The sequence below is a fragment of the Hypanus sabinus genome, chromosome 20, assembly GCF_030144855.1.
Source record: "Hypanus sabinus isolate sHypSab1 chromosome 20, sHypSab1.hap1, whole genome shotgun sequence".
NCBI lineage: Eukaryota > Metazoa > Chordata > Chondrichthyes > Myliobatiformes > Dasyatidae > Hypanus > Hypanus sabinus.
In genome coordinates this window covers 18,805,241-18,827,411 of record NC_082725.1, presented here as the reverse complement: position 1 = coordinate 18,827,411, position 22,171 = coordinate 18,805,241, and the positions used below count along the sequence as shown (strand labels likewise).

General features: G+C 38.3%; 1 protein-coding gene across 4 annotated transcripts in view; it reads right to left on the bottom strand.

The window, feature by feature from the left end:
• Nucleotides 1–4,304: 4,304 nt before the first annotated feature.
• LOC132378335 (triple functional domain protein-like) overlaps nucleotides 4,305–22,171 on the bottom strand; it is a 346,417-nt gene continuing 328,550 nt past the window's right edge. For all 4 annotated transcript variants that reach the window (XM_059945150.1, XM_059945151.1, XM_059945152.1 and 1 more), the window contains 4 exons: nucleotides 18,479–18,557; nucleotides 16,360–16,560; nucleotides 6,374–6,512; nucleotides 4,305–6,172 (listed from right to left, as the gene is read on the bottom strand). In XM_059945150.1, coding sequence (XP_059801133.1) covers nucleotides 5,630–6,172; nucleotides 6,374–6,512; nucleotides 16,360–16,560; nucleotides 18,479–18,557 — 962 coding nt within the window. In that variant the 3' untranslated portion in view covers nucleotides 4,305–5,629. The remainder of the gene's footprint in view (nucleotides 6,173–6,373; nucleotides 6,513–16,359; nucleotides 16,561–18,478; nucleotides 18,558–22,171) is intronic.

The following is a 22,171-nucleotide window of genomic DNA, read 5'->3' as shown; positions in this document are numbered from 1 at the left end:
TTAAAAGATGTGTTACTAAAATATAAAGTAGTCCCTTATTATACTGTAGACTATACAGTACAATTAAATGTGATGAAAATATAATGTATACACTGTAACAAAAGCAGCACTGCAGCTTTAAAATACCTGAATCAGCTGTTGAAAAACAACAAATAAAGGCAGGCTTTCAGTCTCCATCTACAATGCTGTGCTTTGATTAAAAGGTTACAGTACACTATTTGTATTTTACCTTTTTTTAAGGTTTTATGTAAGGTATAAAAACAATCGGCTTAGTGGACTTGTTCTGGTGTTGATTTTCATCAGCAAAGATCTAGGCCCAATCATCAATGATTTCTCTTCAGCAATCAGCAGATCCTTTATCACCACAAAATCTTTAAATTTCTGCAACCAGCCTGCTGAATATTCACAATTACCTTCAAATTTCAGTTCATTGCGACAGGTCTTTGCTTGTTTCATGATCAGTATACCATTAAGAGGCAAATGTTCACTCTGATGCTGATGAATCCATTCTTTCAATACATGATTAAAATAATAATTTTTTGCTTTATGCAATGTTTTTCTATTTTTTGTTAACTTCTGTACATTACTATGTGAGGTCACTTCTCAGAAACCTGCGTATCACCTGGAAACCTTCCCAGTGCCTTGTGGAAATTTTCATTTGTGATGTTATGTCAGTGCTGAAAAAAGATTATGGATTTTGGGATAAGGGGTGCTCAACCTGTATTAACTTTTAGGGCATGCTCCTGGCCAACATTCCACTCTTTGTAAACCTCAGCTCAACAGATGCACTAGTTCTGTTGCTTTTTCTCCCCCCTTGCTTAGAGTGAAAACCTTGTTTTCAGATTGAACTAAATCATTTCAAAATTAATGAGCAATTCTATTGCATTAGAGTGAACTTTTCTGAGGGGCCCAAGGTATAAGAAGATGGCTCAACATCTCTAGAGTAATGATGGAGGCCGACAAATGTTTGCCTTGCTAGCGATGCCCGGTTCTAGAAATAAATCAAGTAAAACAGCAGATGGAAGTGCAAAATGATAAAGGTCACAGAAATTGTGACTCACTGGAGAATTTAGAACACACAGCATGTCAGGCAGCATTTGCACAGAGAGAAAAATCAGTAAATATTTTAGGACATTTAACTTTCATCGGTTACTTAACTGTTGAAATAGACAGGGAAGCATCCAATATGACATTCAAAACAAATGACAAAGAAATACATTTATTTCACTCATTCCATTTAAATTAACAGAAAAAATTACCTACAGCAAATATGACCAATCCTGTATTTAGTAAACTTTTGAATTCAAAAATAAAGACCAGCCTCTCAATTACTTTTGAGAAATTCACATTCTGAGTGTCCAATACCCTGTATTTCTGAGAGGGAGAAAATAAATGTGCAGACTAACCTCTGGCAGCTCCAGTATAGTGCCATTACAGTGTGTGTGACAGCTGGCTGACAGACCGCCGGTGGGAACAAAACACCATTACCTTGAGACGGTAGATAGCAAATCCTCTCGCACTTGGTGGAAGTGTGATCATACTGTTGCCATCACCCTCCTCATCCTCACAGAGTGGACAGGACTGGAACAACGTGCACCTGGCTAACACTGAGCAGAGGTATGATGTAGGTCACTGCAGCATACTGGCTCCAAGTAACCACTGCTTCTGCCATCATGGAAACTAAAAACTCTGTGAACTTCTGCACCTCACCTTGGAGGAGACCATTTATCAGCCCCTGGCAAGGTCAAGTTCCAGACTCTTTCCTGAAAATGAGAAGAAAACTTAGTGGAGGATTTCTGTCTCCTGTCAGCTCACGCAGGCTTTCTGCCTTGTTGGAAAATGTGCATAAGCATGTCATTTTGCAGCTGCTTCAGACTTTTCAAGTAGGCAGTCTAAATTGAATAACATCTGAAGAAGTACTTGTGTGACACACCATCTTAAGAATTGCCCATTTACTGGCTTCCCCAGCTTCAGGTCTGCCTGGATCTCAGTAGGACCACCTGGAACAGATAGATCCATGCTATCGTCAACACAGATGTCACCTGAGCAAGTGCATGGAATTGTTCAGTGTAGTCTCCTCCTCTAGGAGATGAAATAAGGATCTGTAGGCTTGATGGCAAATCCTGGGATAATCTTAATTCATCCTTGTCAGTTGGAAAGTGGTAAGGACCTCCATGCCAGTCGACAAAGATGCCAGGAGTATGGTGAATAATGGAACAGATGTTTCTATGAGAGCTCAAGTGGTAGACCTCCTCAATCCATTAGCCTCTGAGTGAGAGGATGATACAGGTGAGAGGGGCACCTAAAATGGATGAGGTATTCTAAAAACAAGACAATACTGGAAGGGTGCAGTGGAAAGAGGGATCCAAAATGTAGCTTGGTTAAAAACATCATCATCCTCCATAAATTTGGACACTCCATGTGGCACTTGAACCCACAGTTATCAGCATCTGCTCCTCCAGTTCAAAAGGGCTTCCTTCCCAACTTGAGCTGCTGATGATTTTATAAGTTATCCTAGAAGACAGATGGGAAAAGTTACTATTTATGTTTTTAGGCAATGGCGTATTTTTGCCTGAGAGGAAAATGCAGCAAGGGTGTTAAGTGTTCTGGTCTGATATTGGCAGATTATTTTTGAGAGCTACTGTAATATCAACTGATATTGATGGAGTTCATAAATGAGGCAGCGGTCAGTTCATAAGTCATCAATGTGAAATTACACTGCGGTCTGGGACCCAATGATATAATCCAGCAGGTGTCAGTGCTTGGACCAGAGGCCACGTCAAAAGATATTGAACTTGTCCACCTGATGAAGCAGAGTTGGAATGCACCTTTCCTGCAAAAGGTATGGCATAGAAAACTGTGTTGCAGAGGCACTCACAGCTAAAAGCCTTTTCAGCACAGATATTAAAAGGCAGGAGAACTTCTAGGCTACTGTACATTACCACTGTAATCCTGAAGCCTTACAATTGATTTCATAAAAACTTAACATTAAGGTGTAATTTCTTTCAAAGCCACCAAGTGGCAGTCATGTTTTCCATTACACTGTGAGCATGACATCATCATCAAGATAAAATGGTCTGAGCCCAATAAATTCGATATGAAAGGTTGAGCATCAGTGTCATATTAATTTTGTTATAATCAGACAGTGTTAGTGTGGATGCACTGCCTTGTGTGGAGGCACAGTGTACAAATAGGACTGACCCTGACATTCCTTGATTTCAGCCTGTGTAGCAGTGCTAAATGCAAGGACAGTGTACAATCCTTCCAGCCCAAATAGGTTAAAAACAGTCCTGATCCTGCAAATTAGGTAATGATTGGATTGGCTGACACTGACATCACCACATTTCACCATTCCATAATGGGCAACCAGGAAAGTTCTTCTTAGTTTACAAGCCTCTTAAAAGTATGAGATTTTATGACAAATGACATTGAGACTGCACCTTCAAACACCAAATTTCAAGTGGACAAAGTATGTAACTGTGCCATGTTGACAAAAGGAAGGTTTGAACTATTTTGGCAGTGGCACTCAAGGAGAGAACAAGCTGATATAACACTTAATATAAATGAAAATCTTCCCAAGATAGAGAGGGAGGATGGCTGGAAATGATAACATTGCCTTTTGCTATAAGATACCCAGGTCTAAATGATCAGGGAGAATGTCCCAATATTTGAAGTAACTTTGGGTAGTTCATATGCACTAAACACAGTGTAAAGGAGGCTAGGGTGAGCAGAGTAGTGTGGGGGAGTATCAGTCTGTGTACAACTTGAAAAGTTGGGGGTAGAAGTTGCAAAGACATGAAACAAGGGTGAAATGGAAGTCATTTCTGGGCTGAAAATAGAGAGGCCTGAATGAATTAATAATCCAGAACACCAGAGTTCAAGTTCTACTATGGCAGTATGAGAATCTGAGTTCATTTAACAAAACAACTGGAAATGTAGAACACCTTATACAAATATTGTTGGATTGTTGAAAAAATCTCTGTTGCTTCACTACCATCCTTCACAGAAGACGCAAGTAATTTCAAATGCAGTGATGTTTCCAACTTATATTATTTTCTTCAAAAATTCTCATCGGATGCTCTAAAGTTCAAAACTGGAAGCACTGGCACTTCCACATAAGCGTTTGATAGGCGCTGCACAATTCTGCTATACATATACTTTGTACCATTCTTTTCCACTGGCTCTATTAATAACTCATAGTTCCTTGAAAACCAGTGCCACAGGTGGGTAGGGTTAATCCATTAATAACTCTTATCTGTAATAAAGTAGAAGGGATGGACAAACTGATGCTGGAAAAATTATATAAAAAAAACAAATTGCAAACGTTTAATTGTAACGGATGGCAGAGAAAAATATTTACAACACATTCAGCAAAACAATCAATACTGTACAAAAGAAATATACATGCAAAGTAGACTTAAAACGATGAAGAGGCTATAATGCATTTATAAAAATGTGAAGTTTTTGTGTCAAGACATCCAGTTTTGAATTCTTGTTTTCTTTCACATGCACATTTGTTTCATTTCAGTACAAGTTCATGTTTCACATAAATATATTACATAGTTAAAATACTTTGTTTGGTGCATAGTTTGCATTCCACAACAACCAAGTTGCGACGCAACTCCTCACGATCAGGTAAAAGGGCAACTCGCTAAAGAAATGAAATGACTGTATAGTTTGCAGTACGAAGTACATGTTTTTAATATTTATTACAGATACAACAGAAGTCTTCATAAATAGAGTTGCATAAAATGTTAAAGCCACAACATTGCACATGATATGAATTAAAACATAAAATACAATGAGTGCATTTACAGTACATATTCCCCCTTAACTGCTCTGCAATCTGAATGGCAGGTGCAATTCCAAAATCCCCCTCCAGAAATAAAAAGAGCATCTATGGCTTGGCTCAGGGGGAGGGTTCTAGAATAGCAAACCAGCATTAAAAATACAGACTGAAGGCAAATAACGGTCTCTATACAAGTAAGGCTTATGCATAATCAGAGCAACAGAATTTGTTTCTATCATATGCAAAAGATCCATGGTTAAAGTCGCAGCAGTAAAAACCTGGGCCATATCTGGCCAAATACATGGAATTATAATTTAGATACATCCGTGAAGCCACTGGACAGTTTATGACAATTAAAATCAAAGAGTTTCTGGGAGGCCATTTAATATTCAGTGGCAAACTTGATTGAAATCAGTGATTGGGGAAATAAATGAAAGGAAAAGTTCTTTGCAGGCGAAATTGTAATCAAAATTTAAGTTTTCAGACTTTTTTGTGAAATATAACAATTATGATTTGTTCTTTACATTTTCCAAGATGATGTGTGAAAAATATTTTCCAGCTATTGGAAAAGAATACTGTCAAAATAATCAGAATCCAGCTGGTTGTGTAGAGCTTAAATGGTCCTCTCCACCAGCTTTATATGTTGCATTGGTGGCACTGAATTCCAAGTACTGTCTATGCAAGATTTCTTGGTATGCAATTCCACACAATGACACATGAATATAGCAGCCTATTTTCAGTCAGTTTTATAAATGAATCAACAGCTGACTGGCTGAAGACACTGTTTCCTACTTTATTGGCAGGTGAAAGAGAATGAGCAAAAAAATCTCCTTTTTAGGGTCACACTCTTGGCAAGAGTCTGCTTTGCAAAAAGTTCTTTATGCTACAAACTGGCCGAACATCATTCTGATGTTTGCGCCGCTCGATGAATGAAGTCAGTCTTGATGTGTTTAGTGTTTCGGTATTTCTCTTGATACCTGACTGCAACCAAGGCTCCTGTAGACACACTGCAGCCGAGGGTCGTTTGTTTGGATCTCCCTGCAGTAAGTAACAAACGTAATCTTTGGCAGCTTGACTGACCCCTCTGAAGTAATCATCGGGGAAGCTGAAGTCCAATCGGCAAATGTTCAAACATGTTTCTTCCACACTCTCATCCAAAAAAGGAGACACTCCGCTAAGAAGGACATAGGTAAGTACCCCAACACTCCATATATCTGATGTGAGACAGGCAGAATTTCCTAAAATAATTTCTGGAGCTGCAAATTCAGGGTTTCCCAGCAACTGGTGAATGTAGTATGTTGTAGTTAGCTGCACGGTATCCCCAAAGTCAGCAAGCTTGATGAACGGCTTGGCCCTACTCAGGTCCACGAGCACATTTTCTGGCTTTAAATGGTAAAAATTTATCAATGATTAGTGACAGAAAAGATCATTGCACATTTGAAAATAAACCAGTAAACTAATATTTCATTAACAAAATCTTGTTTAAATTTCAAACTAAGATGCAATATTAGTGACTAACTCTATCAGTAATGACACAGAAATGTGAACTTTGCAAAGCTATAAGGATGAGTTGATGTCACAGACCTTTATATCCAGGTGAGCAATTCTGCAGTTATGTAGATACTGTACAGCTTCCAGAGTTTCTCTGAGATATGATGCCACCTTCTCTTCAGTCAGGTTTCCCCACTCTATTATATAGTTGAGAAGACAACCTTGGTCTGCTCTGAAAATAACAGACAAATTTAATAAAAACAATTTTGTAACTATAGTGAGAAAAATGAAAATAAATTAATTGCATTTCATTCCTTCTTTTAACGATTAGTATACATTGATTCTGAGGCAGCAACTGATATAATCTCACACTGGTCTAACCATAAAATGTGTATGCTCTCTAAGGTGATGCACTTTTAACTTTTCTCTTGCTTCCTTTTGTCTCGTGTATGATTGCTTCATGGTTTGCTCAAAGTTGTTAATGCTACGAATGCAGTTTTGATTTAAACAACCATCTCATTTGTAAAGGATGCCAGAGAAAAGTGTGACAATAGCATGGTTGAATTTCAAATTTAGTGTGAGAGTGAGAAAACTGTGTTTGAAACTAGTATTAAAAACCTAAATAAGGCAATTACAATGAAATGAGAACACAGCATATGTCAAGATGTTGGAAGAACTGTGTGGGTCAGCACCACCAAGTTGACTAAACTGGGAAAATGAGGACAAAGATGGTTAAAATATATTAAGAGCCAGATAATAGCTGTTTATTGAGAAATTTCAGAAATCTGAACAAAAGTATATGCAGGAAAGGATGAATTATCCTTGGCTTTACAAAATAAATTAAAGATGGTATCAAACTAAAAAGGAAAAGCAGACAATGGTGCAAAGAACAGTAGCAGACAATAAGATTAGGAGCTTTGTAAAAACCACCAAAGGATATTGAAAAATATTATAAAGTAAAAGTTCAAGAATTTGAGTTAACTAGCAAATAATATAAAAGTAGACTGTAACAGCTTCCATAGGTATATCAAGAGACAGTAAGCAAAATACACATTGATTCCCATAAATGCGGCAGGGGAATTAGTAATTGGAAATCAAGAAATGTCAGAGATGTTATCTTGGTCTGATCTTCATGCTTGATGACACTACAAATATCCAATAATGATACATGATCAAAAGATCATAGAGAGGTAGGTGCTGAAAACACAGATTATCACTTGGGGGAGAGGGGAACAACCTCTGGACCTGACAACTTGCATGCTAAGATATTAAAGGAAATGGCAGCAGAGATAGTTTATGAGACAGCTGCAATGCACTAAAATTACCTGAATTCTCGAGAGGTCCCAAAGGACTAAAAAAAAATCACAAATGTAACTCCAAGATAAGACAGTGGGAAAAGCAAACACTAAGTCTGTTAGCTTAACATCTTTCATTGGGGAAATGCTGAAAATCCAGAGGAACACACATAAAATGCTGGAGCTCAGCAGGTTAGCTAGCATTTATGGAAATGAATCAAACAGTTGATGTTTCAGGCCGAGACCCTTCTTCAGGACTGGTAATAGCAAGCCATTTACAGAATTGTCAGAGAGTTAACCTGAACTTATCAAATACAGTGTTTGACATGTGTTAATGTTCTTTGAGGATGTAACAAAATGGATTGATTAATGGGAATCAGTAGATTTAGTGTACTGGTAGTCCCCGAGTTACGAACATCTGACTTATGGACAGCTCGTACTTATGACCCGAGGATGGAGAACGCCGTCCACCATTTTAAGTCAGATCGTGATGCCTTCCGCCATTTTAAGTTGTTGCCATTGACAATGTGTTGAGTGTTTAACTTTGTACTTGACTTAAATTTTTCTTACTAAGATTCACCCTGACCCCGTGCGCCCCCCCCCACCATTCCGGTATCAGCACCGGGCTCGAGAACAGAGTTTCCAGAGTTTGATCTAGTGAAAGATGATGTGCCAAGTTGATGTCGATCCAGTGACTCCCGTACCATCTGTGCCGGGTTGATGTCGAGCTCGCAACTTGACCTTATATAAAAAAAACATGGCCACCTCCAGTTTAAATTCCCACATGGAATATTGTGGAGGATCAAGTACCCAAACCCAGCACAGCCCCCACTTGTCCCATTTAGCCTAACTCAATGCGGTGGTCCTTAGGACCCAGCGGACCTCGAGAGCTGGCACAGTTTGGCACCTGCCGCCCGCAGTGTTTCTGTTCCATTGACGGGAAGTGATCGTGATTGAAAATAAAGTGGAAATAATAAAGCGTTTGGAAAGAGGTGAAACGCCATAGGTCATTGGAAAAGCGCTAGGCTCAGTCGGTCAACGATCGGAACAATTTTAAAGGATAATGGATGAAGTGAGAAAAATGGAGCATGTGAAAGGCCCTGCCCTGATGAAAATTACAATTATTACTAAGCAACACAGTGGTTTAATTATTGGAATACATATGTTTCTTATATGCATAGAAAGGTAAAATATATACTATATTCTAAGTCAAACATTTGACTGACACTAAATAATACCGGATGTACTTGTTCCAACTTACATACAAATCCGACTTAGAGACGGACTCAGGAATGGAACTCGTACATAACCCGGGGACTGCCTGTAATTTCCAGAAGCCATCTAATGATGTACCATATAAATGGTTACCACACAAAAGTACAAAGGCTTGGATATGTTATATTGGTTTGCGAATGCAAGTGGTAACTGACAGAGACAGAGTCAGGATAAGTTAGTAATTTTCCAGAGTAGCAAAGCACAAAGATCAGTTCTGGGACCTCAGCTGTGAGCTACAGAATCTATATTAGCGGTTGCCAACCCGTCAATCGTGATCGACTGGTCGATCTTTGAGACTTTCCCAGTAGATCCCAAAAAAACAGAAAAATAAATAAATACTGTTGAGAGATTGTTTCCGGGTTGCGAAGTTTAATTTCCGTTCTTTCTGCTGAGTGCGCATGTGTGTAGCTCCCCCGCCACGCGGTGGTGCCCAGCCACTGGGCCTTGAGGAAACGATATGAGTCAGCTGCACCTTTCTTCATTCCCTGTTAGCCCATTGTTGAACTTGAACCCAAACGAGGTCATCAGTCACCTAAATGCAGGGATATCCTCACACTGGTTGGTCTTGTGTGGCCGGTGGAAAGTGCTGTCACTACCGGCCTGGAGCGCGGACAGATGGGCGCAACCTCTAAACCTGTTTAACACTCTGAATGTTCGTGGGGAACCCGGTGCTAAAATATTTGCAGACAGCCTAATTCCGGCGCAGATGACCTAATCATAAGTAGCAGAGCCGCTACCTCGCTGCGATCTACTGAAACAAACTTTTTAATTGGCTGATAGATCCTACAAGTGGGGGGGGGGGGGCAGGCGCACACCCTGTTGCAGTCCTGGCTCGGTCGGTCGCTCTCTCTGGACGGCAACTGCCGCGGCCCCGGTATGGGAACTGCCGCACCTGGCCAAGGCATCTGGCAGGCGGGAGGCTTTTTCAGCGGAAAAAACATGAGCAAGCGGGACAGCAGCTAACTGCTGAGAGCCACGAAAACTAAATTGTGGAATAGACTGGACATAAGGAACATGCTTCGAGTATTGCTGTATTCTGGTCATGTTTAACACCCCCCCACCCCACCCCCCGCTGGCCGCTCCGCAAGAATATTGTCAATATTAAACTAGTCCACGGTGCAAAAATAGGGTGGCGATCCCTGGTGTTCATACATTATTTCTACTTCTGGGTTGTGGGGTTTTACTTCTGGTCTTTTATGTCCCGGTGTGCATGTGTATAACTAATCGATCTGTGGTCGATCCTGCCTTTCACTAAGGCCGAGGAAGGGGATCTTGGGCTTAAAAAGGTTGGTGACCACTAATCTATATTGTGGACTGAGTGTACTGTAGTCCAATATACTGATGATATAAAAATGAGCAATTCATCAAGTTGTGAGGACACAAAGGGGCACTGACAGATTAAGTGCGAGGGCAAAAAGTTGTAGATGGAGTACAATGCCATTCAAAAGAAGTGAGATGGCAAATTTTGAGGTACATAGTAATCTGGAGATTCAAGTGCATGAAACACAGAAATCAATTTGCACTAAATAAAAATGAAAAATCCAACTGCAAATGCTAAAAATTGGAATTAAATTTTTTTAAAAAAATGCTGTTTTGACAAAAGATCTTGAACCTGAAACTTTAAGTTAGGATACAGGTGCAGGAAGCAGTTATGAAGGTGAATGCAACACTGACATTTATTGCAAGGTGTATGGAGTATTAAAGATGCTTTGATGCAACTTTACAGGGTGCTGGCGAAACAACACCTGGAGTGCTGCAACACACACAGAATACTGGAAAAAGAATACAGTCGACATTTCCGGTCAAGATCCTTCACCTGGAGTACCGCACATAGTTTCGGTCTCCATAATTGAAGGAAGGATACCCTTGTATTGGAGACAATACAGAAAGGTTCATTAAGTTAATTCAGTTGACAGGTGAAGTTGAGTAGACTAGGCATTTACTCATTGGAGTATAGATCATAATACACATAAGTTTCTTAGGAAGATTAACATGATGGATGCTGAGAGCCTGTTCTCCCTCATGTGGCTATCTAGAAATAAGCAGCACAGCTTCGAAATGAAAGGTTTCCCATTTCATTATAAATCCTTGTAATTCTCTACCCCAGAGAGTGGAGGAGTAATGAATGCATTCAAATGGGACACTGACATAGATTTGAACAACGTGAGAGTCAAGGGCCATGGGGAATCTGCAGGAAACTGCCAAAGTTGGATCAACCATAATTTTATTAAATGATGGGGCAAGCTATTCCTGCTCCTTATAGTCTTCTGGTAATTTCCGTTAACTCAATATGTTGCTACGCATGACTGAAAGTGAATTCATGGAAATAATTTGTATGTAATTATATTGCAATCAATGCATTTTTCAAGATAAAATGCCCTGTTTTTATTGTAAAAAGATGTGATTTCTTTCATACGTTCTCTGCATTCATTCTTAAAAGGATTCTTTTTTTATGACAACTGAATTTCTTTGCTGTAAAACTTTCTGTTTAGAGCCTTTTCATAGTTTGACCCTGATTCACTCATGATGCGCTTTAGGAACCATTAATTTTGAGATATAGCAATTTAAAACACATAACAGATCTACTTTAATAACCAAAGGTATTATACATTATTCCTATTAAATTACTAAGCACTTAATTCATACTGAGCAAAAATCAGAGTATCAATTAACACATAATACTTTGATGTCCAATTTTTAACATATAAGTACTGCACATTAACAAAACCTCAAAAGACTACAAATAAAGCCAGCACTGTAAAATATCTTCTACCACAGCCAAAAACTAGCCCACAGTTTATTTTACATCCTGTGAATAATCATGAATTCTTAAAGAGTAATTGACAGCTCTATTACAAATTTTAATGCATAAGGCCATGATTTATCAAATTCAAACATTCCTTTTCAGTTCTTAACTGTCTATCATCCCATGTGAAATATTAAAATATATTTCCATTGTGTCTTCTACAATATTCAGAATACTGCATAGATCTCCTCCAGCAGCATATCCAAGTTGTTTGTTTTTAAACCACTCTCTGGGTACACAATTATTCAAAATTTTCCACCATTTAGTTTCTCCTGATCAAAAGAAGTGGAGAACTGTAAGACAAGTAGTCTCTGTTGCAATACGGTGAAATCCATTTGATAATTTGTGCATGACCTGGTCCTACAAGCAACTTTAAAGAATGATATAACAAGAACACAACTGTATTAATAAATTATCATTCACTTCCACTGAAACACGTAGACTTGTGTACCCAGAAAATTGTAAAGCATCAGAAATAACTTTTTATAATTAGAAATACTATTATTCTATACTGGCTTAGCCAAAAGTGTTGAGAAAATTCACAGGAAATGTACGTTAGAATGACTAGGGAGAAGATCAGCTATAGTTCATCAGAGAGATAACTAGGATGCAGGGACATACAATGGATAAATCTGACATCTGCTTCCTGAAGATGAAAATAATCAGGTTGATATGATCAGGGACTTAAAATCACTGAGTGGTTGAATTGCATGAATCACGATAAAGGTAAGATTGTCAGAAAATTTAAGTAAATCCAGGAAATAAAATATCAATCAAGCAGTTGTGGGATGCAAAATATTCTGCTCTGGAATCAGCTGAGGTAGTTAAAAAGGGAAGTAACCGCATGAGAAATGAGTTTGTGAACTGATTAGAGGAAATGCAGAAGAACAGGAATTAGAAGGGAAAGCTTTGATAAACTAATGGTAAATTGTCATTTTAATTCTAAACACATTTAGAAAAGTTAGGATTTGCTTGCTGAATGGATTATTAACAAAAATAATTAAGTTATTCACAGATGCAGCATACAAGTGCTTGAATTAGCCATGTTTACTTGTCCATGGTAACCAGAGAAGGTTACTGTTGGTATAAAATAGAGCATTTCCTTCCACAAACTTGCACACAGTAAAGATGGAGGTTATGGACATAATTTCATCTCAATAATTCAATTGTTGCAGAAACTGGGTTCATACTAAGTAATTTGTATGACAGAGTTACAGTAGTTTTGCAGTTAGTTCAGTTACTGCACTTGGGATGATAATATAGACATTTATGTCATTCCATTTAAAACATCTAAAGATAATGCAATTTTGTAATTAATTAACACTGCAAGGATGCTTTCCTTGAGTAATTATGTACTTTCTTTTCCAGACAAAACAGTGATGTTTAAGCTAGAAAATCAAAGAAAAACTGCAGGTGATTGAAATCTAAAAGTAGGAAACATTCAGTAGATCAGACAAGTGTCTGTGGGAAGAGAAACAGAGTTACACTTTTAGGTTGAAGACACTTCTTCAAAAGTGGAAAGGAGAGAAAACAAGTTGGTTACAAGTTGCAGACGGGGTGGGGGAGGAATAGATCACATTCAGTAGAGTTAAGCCAGGATTGCCATGGTGATAAACTGCTGATCAAACCATCTGGTTGATGGATTGCAAGCCCATTTGGAGAGAGTAAAAAGTGTAGCTGTAGAAGTGGGAAATTCTCAGCGTAACAGGCAGAATGAATGGGAGAGAAAACTAAGTAAATGCTACAGATAAAAATCTTTACATCAGAAATATTAGTGAGTGGCACAGTAGCATAGCAATTAGTTTTACACTGTTACAGTGGCAGTGACCTGGGTTCAATTCCATCGCTGCCTGGAAGGTGTCACACGCTTCCCCCATGATACCATGTAAGTTACCTCCGGGTGCTCTGGCTTCCTCTCACGTTCCACTGGTTAGAGCTTGATTGGTCACAGTGGTATAAGTGGGTGGTATGGCCTCAGTGGGCCAGCTACTGTGCTGTATCTCTAAATACTGTAAATAAACAACTGGCTTGTCTGATACAAACAGAGAAAGTTACAGGGAATTGTTTAAATTGATATTGACCGTGTGGCCGTAACATGGCTGTTAAAGGTGCGGTTCCTCAAGCTTACACTGGGCCTCCATGGAAGTGCAAGAAGCTGCAGATTAGAAATGGGATTAGAATTAAGAGCGAAAAGCAACAGGAAGTTCACTCCCTAGTGATTGAACAAAGGTCCTGAATGGTGAGAAGGATGAGACGCAGAAAAAGCAGGGTTGCCAAGAGAAAGAGAGCAGTTGGTTGAGATGGAAGGTGATGGAAGTGACTGACTGCATATTTTTATTTTATCAGTGCAGAGTGAAATGCCAACACTTCTACGGGTCAGCTTATTCTGGTGGCAAGTTGAAAATTATCCATTGGCTGATTTTACCCAGATGCTCCACTGAATTGCGGGAAATCTCAATTCTAGGCAGCTTCTAGAGCAGGTTACAAAGTAGGCAAAACATTGTGGGCCAGAGGGCCTGTAGTGTGCTACGTTTCTATGTTTTGTTGTTAATAACTATAGCTATCTTTGTGGAAAATAGCCGTGGTTTAAATCTAAAATATACAAACATCTTGAGATGTTTGAGGCTGTACAGGAAGTATTGTGTTTACCTTTCGTCACAGTGCTCTACAAAAAATGCTATTATGCTGGAGAGAGATCTGATTTTTGAGGAGATTACCAGAACATGAGGGTAGAGGTAAGGCAGGCTAGGACTTTATTCCTTGGAGCAGAACAGACAGTGGTGACTTTACAGAGTTGCTTAAAGTCATGAGGGGCATAGACAGGGTGAATGCAATCTTATTATTCCAGAACTGGAGGGCATAGGTTTCAGATGAAAGGGGAATGATTTAGAAGGAATGAGAGGGAAAATTGTTAACACAAAAGATGGTAGGTATCTGAAACTAACCACCAGAAGAAGTGGTTGAGGCTGAAAAAATAACATTTAAAAGATACTTGACAGGATCAAGAGATGCTGTAGATTTTCAGCAACACTCATACACACAATGCTGGAGAAACTCAGCATCAATGGAGGGAGATAAACAGTTGACGTTCCAAGCTAAGGCCCTTCACCTTGGATGCAGTCTGACCTGATGAGTTCCTACTGCATTTTCCCTGTGTTCTTTGGTCAGGTACATGGAAAGGCAATAAGGGATATAGGTCAAACACAGGGGAACAGAACTATCTTAGATAGCCCTATTTTAATGTGTTGGGCCTAAGGTTCTGCTTTCATGCTGTGTAACTTCACATATTCCCTTTTTATTCTGTTGAGAAGCTGCTAAAATCAAAGCAACATGTGATTTTATCAACCTTTCAATGAGAAAAAGGAAACTTTTTGCTGATTTGCAACACAATAAAAAATATTATGAATCTGCAATGTCTCAATTCATTTTTTTAGTATCCTTCCAATTAGAATTGTTAGTACTCAAAATGTTTTACCAGATTAAATGTGTTATATTGTAATCAAAAGAAATTAGCAGTGCTCCTCTAAATGTTTCTCTTTCAGACATTTATTCATCTCCAAATTTAAAATTATGATTCCAGTCAAAATGTTAAATTTTATGAAAGAAAATCTTAATAATTATCTGTGGAAGACACTTTCCCTTTAAACAATGCAAATTAGATCCATTAAGCACGTTAGCACAGTTCAATCCCATTATTCATTAAACCCTAGAATCAAAACAAGTTATGATATTCCAGTGTAGTTAAATTATTTGACCTTCGCATCATTTGATATATTGCAACACTGCCAATATATGCATATGAATGTTTGCTCATTACCTATTTTTTTGAACAGAAAACAAATTTTGCCTGAAAGTTGGTAGCATATAGATTCAATTAATATTGATGTATTTAAAAACTATTTCAAACATTAATCCATCCTTGATAATCTGTACTCTTAAACAAAATAGCATCTACCACTTTAAAGTAGAAAGTTACATGGAATCATAAAAATATAATGCAAACCAAAAAAAGATAATATTTTCATGATCTTGTTTTCTTGCATATGCTTTCTTTTCTTTCAGTAGTTGCTCTTAAGAGTTTGCTGGGGCACCATAGAACAAACTGCACCATCTATAAAATCTGTTTTCTAGCAGATTCAGAGTGAAACTTCAACTGTTTACCCTTTTCCATAGATGCTGTCTGGCCTGTTGAGTTCCTTCAGCATTTTGTGTGTGTTGCTCTGATTTCTAGCATCTACAGATTTTCTCTTGTTAGTGATTTATTACAGAGATGTTATCAACTTAGGTTGAGAAAATATATGAATAATATTATACCTAGTAAGCTAAATTAATGACCATCTCAGAGAAAAAACAGAACTAGATCAAATACCCTTCAATGAATATGCACATGTAGAATCATTCATTTTTCATGAACATAAAGTTATTTTAAAAATCCATTAACTAAGGATTGTGTTGGGTTGACATTATAGAAAGAACTCCTTAAAAGTCTGAAATTCTCTGGTATGCCAATATGGTTTGCTAAATCTTTATTAAAGAACTGGAAATTGTCTTTTGGCACAGTATTTCACAGAAAGTCGGAGAAAGTGGAGTCTCTTTCAGAATTACAGTGTTGTGAAGCTGGCAATATATTCTGATAAACTGTCTCTCCTGCTTCTAAATAAAATAATGAACAAAGGTACAAGAAGATTATGATGACCACTTACAGTTCTAGTATGACTATATAACTGGATGAAGTTTCATAGATATCCAGAAGACTAATGAGTTGGGGATGCTGAAGGCTCTGCATGATTCCAAGTTCATGAATAACCTGGTCCCGTTTCATCATTTTTTTGTTGATGAACTTTGCAGCCACCTCCTCTTTCGTTCCTTTTTGGTCGCATCTTTTAACCACAGAAAATCTCCCTCTAAAGTAAAAAGAATATTTTAGTAGTCTTCTGTATAGCACCAGGTTTATGTTCTTGAACCAACTGGTACAACTCTAATCATTACTTCAGCTTCACAAGACTATGGCCACTTTGCACTATAATGGACTTCATTTATTTTTTCGTTCTAAATGTATTCTTTCTTATTAAGAATGTGTATAATTTAGCTTTAATTTATGGTTTTCTTGTGAAATGTTTTGCTTTCAATGCTATGTGCCTGTGATGCTGTTTTTTCAAATTGCATCTGCCCAGTTCACTGAACAGTTTATACAATTTAAAACTGTCCCTTTCTAATATTCCACTACAACCAATTCTCTGAACTTAGAGAAATGCTTGATTACAGTTCTCCAATTTTTAAGAATACTGAACCTTTAAAAGATTATTTGTGAAATGAAAGAACCTGACTATATCTAAGAGTAAAGACAAGAGATAGTTCATTGCAAAACTTATAAATAACATTAAAGTCTCTGGAATTATCAATTTCCAAATTTAATCTAATTTTTCTAAATTAGTTATTTTAAATGTAAATGAAAATTTTTTACAAGTGTAGTATTTTCTCTAACATTATTTCAACAGCATGTCTGTTACTCTCTTTTTATAATATTGCTCCATATCAATTAACCTCAATTTTTCAAACATGCTCCAATCTGTTTCCATATTAATAGGTTCATTGCACTGTGACACAAAATTCACAGGATACCAGAGTAACATCACCGTTATTAATTCAAATATATAGAAACAAACACCTATTTCCCCACGACTAGGGATAACAGCATTTTGGAGAGTATTTTACCACTGATGAACATGCCTCTTCTCTTCTGTGCAGTTCTAACTTCTATAAACTTCTGGCTTGCTGTAAACTGGAGCAATTTCTCTTGGAGAAAAGTGTAATTATAAATCTATATAATCCTATAAATTTTTCATAATTTGATTGTTGCATTTGGTGATTTTGATGTGGCATGCTTTACATTGGAGGGACCAAGCTTAAACCAGACCTTTTTATGAAGCACCTGTGTTCAGTCCACTATGGCTTCCAGTTCCATGTCATTATAACTCTCCCTCCACATTTCACATATCAACCAGCCTTTTTCACTGAGATCAAAAGCAAATTAGAAGAAAAGCACCTCACATTCCACCCAGGTAGGCTTTAACCCAATGTAAGCCTTGTCTCCTGCTCCACTAAGGCTTTTCCTCTTTCTGTTTCCCTTTTCCTTCCCTTTGCCCTTTGTTATTTATATCTTTTCACTATCCCCACCTGGTTGCACTTGACCATCACCCACACATCTATCTGTTTCTTTTTCTCCCTCAGCCTACCCTTCCCAAACCCACCCTCATCTGCTTCTATGTCCATGACTCCACTTTCAGCCTCAACCTCTAACCTTCTTCTCCCCTAACCACATCTGGCTGCATCTGCCCAATCTTTTTACCTCATTTGTTTCCACCTGTCACTCACCAGCCTCTGTCTCAAACTTCCCATCTTTCCCTCCCCACCTGGCTCCATCTGCCCATCACTCCCCACTTCACCTGGTTCTACCTATCATCTCAACTCACCTCCACCTTCTGTCCTGGCTATTATCCCTCAACATTCTCAGTCCTGATAAAAGATCTCGACCTGAAATACTTTTGCCTCCACAGATACTGCTTGAGCTGCTTTGTTCTTTCAGTCTTTTATTCTTTTGCAGGAGATTCCTGAATGTGCAGATTTCTGTGCTGCCATAATTTTCTACATTCCATGTATAATAATAAACCAGTTCAGCATGAATTTATTAATAACCACTGTTTATCAAAACAATTGAAAGGTGTTTCATGCGATAGTTCCAAAATCCCTTGAAAAATACTGAGTGGATGGTGAATTGTCAAAGATAAAAATGAAGTCTCTGGGCATTATAAGAAAGGCTACCTGCCAATCTCTGCTATTTCAGTGTAAACAGAATCAAAGTTATCTTTCCAGATGATCCTTCTTCCGTCACTACGTGGTCCTAAATTTGGAAAAAAAAGAGAAACCATTTTACCATTAATCATAGATGCTTTAGAAATCTGTCTACCCTTTGGGAACAGATTAACTGCACAATAGCACCAAGGTTTGACAGGTTACTGGCTGAAAAGGTGAAACTGAAGTCATGTTAATCTGGAGGGATAAGAGGAAATATAAATTTATAATAACAAAGGATTTAGAATATTCTAAACAAAGTGGGAAAGTAAACTTCAAACCTGTGGAAGAGATACAACATGAGAAAGATCAGAATCTTTTGTGGTGAAAGGGAAAGTAGATCAGTCATTATTATTTGCAAGGCCACCTCAGATTACATCAATGTTTCAACACAACAACAGTTTATTCAATTCAAAATAAATAAAGTTACTTACATCAGCAAGTAGCTTCAATTTCCCTGCATTCACCAACTATTTCTTCATTTAACTTTTCCTTTGTTACCTGGATTTCCAGATAGACTTTAACTTATCCTGTCTTCCACTCCAAAAGACGGCCTAATTTTCTACTTCATTCAGGGCAGTTTTGCTTGTTTGTTTATTTATTTCACACAGAAAGTGGTAGGCACCTGTAATGCTCTGCCAGGGATGGCTGTGCGGGCAGATACGATAGTAGTGTTCAAGAGGCTCATAGATAGGTAGATGAAAGGAGAGATATAGGCAGAGGGGATTAGCTTAGTTGGGCACTTGACTGCTAACTTAATTAGTTCTGCACTATATTGTGGGCCATAGGGCCTAGTCCAGGTTCTACTCTCACAAGATTCAACTTAGTCCACTGCTCCTTCAATTAGCACGTGCACTTCCAGTATTCAGCATTAACATTCCACCTTTACAAAATGTCACGGCATTTTATTGCAGTAAAAACTCTTTGGCCTGAAGCCGATTGTAAAGGAATAGCTCTTGTTTTCAAAGATCTTGATTCCCTTAATACTCTGAAATTTATTGATCTCCGTTTTGAATTAAATCAGTTACTGAGTTTAGCATACAGAATTCCAGAGATTCACCATGGAGCAGGTGAAGAAATGTCTTCTCATCTCAATCCTCAACAGTTTCCCCTTATTCTGAGAATTCAAAGTAAATACAAAATACACTCAAAAACTTCTATAGATGTACTGTGGAGAGCGTTCTGACAGGCTGCATTACTATCTGGTATGAGGGGTCTACTGCACAGGACTGAAAAAAGCTGCAGAGGGTTGAAAATTTAGTCGGCTCCATCTTGGGTACTAGTCTACAAAGTACCCAGGACATCTTCAAAGAGCAGTGTCTCAGAAAGGCAGCATCCATTATTAAGGACCTCCAGCACCTAGGGCATGCCCTTTTCTCGATGTTACTATCAGGTAGGAGGTACAGAAGCCTGAAGGTACACACTCAGTGATTCAGAAACAGGTTCTTCCATTCTGCCATCCAATTCCTAAGTGGATACTGAACCCTTGGACACTACCTCACTTTATTTAATACAAACCCCATTTCCAGAAAAGTTGGGATCTTTTCCAAAATGCAATAAAAACAAAAATCTGTGATATGTTAATTCACGCGAACCTTTACTTAACTGACAAAAGTACAAAGAAAAGATTTTCAATAGATTTACTGACCAACTTAATTGCATTTTGTAAATATACACAAATTTAGAATTTGATGGCTGCAACACACTCAACAAAAGTTGGGACAGAGGCATGTTTACCATTGCGTTACATCACTTTTCCTTTTAATAACATTTTTTAGTTGTTTTGGAACTGAGGATACTAATTGTAGTAGATTTGCAATTGGAAATTTTGTCCGTTCTTGCTTGATATAAGACTTCAGCTGCTCAACAGTCCGTGGTCTCCGTTGTCTGATTCTCCTCTTCATGATGCGCCATACATTTTCAATAGGAGATAGATCTGGACTGGCAGCAGGCCAGTCAAGCACACACACTCTGTGTCTACAAAGCCACGCTGTTGTAGCCCAAGCAGAATGTGGTCTGGCATTGTCCTGCTGAAATAAGCATGGACGTCCCGGGAAGAGACATCGCCTTGATGGCAACATATGTCTCTCTAAAATCCTAATATACGCCCCAGAGTCAATGGTACCTTCACGTACACGCAACTCACCCATGCCGTGGGCACTGATGCACCCCCATACCATCACAGATGCTGGCTTTTGCACCTTTCGCTGATAACAATCAGGATGGTTGTTTTCATCTTTGGCACGGAGAACTTGACGCACGTTTTTTCCGAAAACTAGCTGAAATGTGGACTCATCAGACCACAGCACATGGTTCCACAGTCTTTCAGTCCATCTGAGATGAGCTCGGGCCCAAAGAACTCGCCGGTGTTTCTACATAGAGTTGATGTATGGCTTCCTCCTTGCGTAATACAGTTTCAAGTTGCACTTCTGGATGCAGCGACGGACTGTGTGAAGTGACAATGGTTTTCCGAAGTACTCCTGAGCCCAGGTGGCTATATTTGTCACATTAGCACGATGGTTTCTTAGGCAGTGCCGCCTGAGGGCTTGAAGATCACGCGCATTCAACAGTGGTTTCCAATGTTGCCCTTTATGCACTGAGATGTCTCTGAATTCTCTGAATCTTTTCACAATATTATGTACTGTAGATGTTGAAAGACCTGAATTCTCTGCAATCTTGCATTGGGAAATGTTCCTTTTGAACTGACTAACAATTCTCTCACAAATTTTGGCACAAAGGGGTGAGCCACAACCCATCCTTGCTTGCAAAGACTGAGCCTTTGATGGATGCTACTTTTATACCCAGTCATGATACCTCACCTGCTACCAATTAGTCCCAACTTTTGTTGAGTGTGTTGCAGCCATCAAATTCTAAATTTGTGTATATTTACAAAATACAATTAAGTTGGTCAGTAAAACCATTGACAATCTTTTCTTTGTACTTTTGTCAGTTAAATAAAGGTTCACGTGAATTAACATATCACAGATATTTGTTTTTATTGCATTTTGGAAAATATCCCAACTTTTCTGGAAATGGGGTTTGTATATATTAATTCTGTTCTTTTTGCATGATGTTTAATCTATTCAATATACTATACAGCAATTGATTTACTTATTTATTATTTTTTTCTTCTATACAGTCAGCCCTCCTTATCCGCAAATTCCACATGCGCAAATTCAATCAACCGCGAATCGAGAAAACCCAGAAGTGCTCCTCCAGCACTTGTTGTTGAGCATGAACAGACTTTTTTTCTTGTCATTTTTCCCTAAACAATGCAGTATAACAACTATTTTACATAGCATTTACATTGTATTAGGTAATATAAGTAATCTAGAGATGATTTAAAGTATAGGGGAGGATGTGCATAGGTTATCGTGGACCAAGACCGAAAAAAAATTATTTAGCGTCAGTTAGTCAAACGTTTGTCTTAGTATATAGTATATATTTTACCTTTCTATGCATATAAAACACTTAAGAACATATGTTTCAGTGCCGGGCTGGGGAATGGAAGTACCCGACTTCGATCCAGTGACAGATAGTTTTGAAGCATGCTCTCCATCCGTGCCTGGCTGATGTGGAGGATCAAAAACCCAAAACCCAATAATTAAACCACTGTGTTGCTTAGTAATAATTGTAGCTTTCATCAGGACAGGGTCTTTCTCA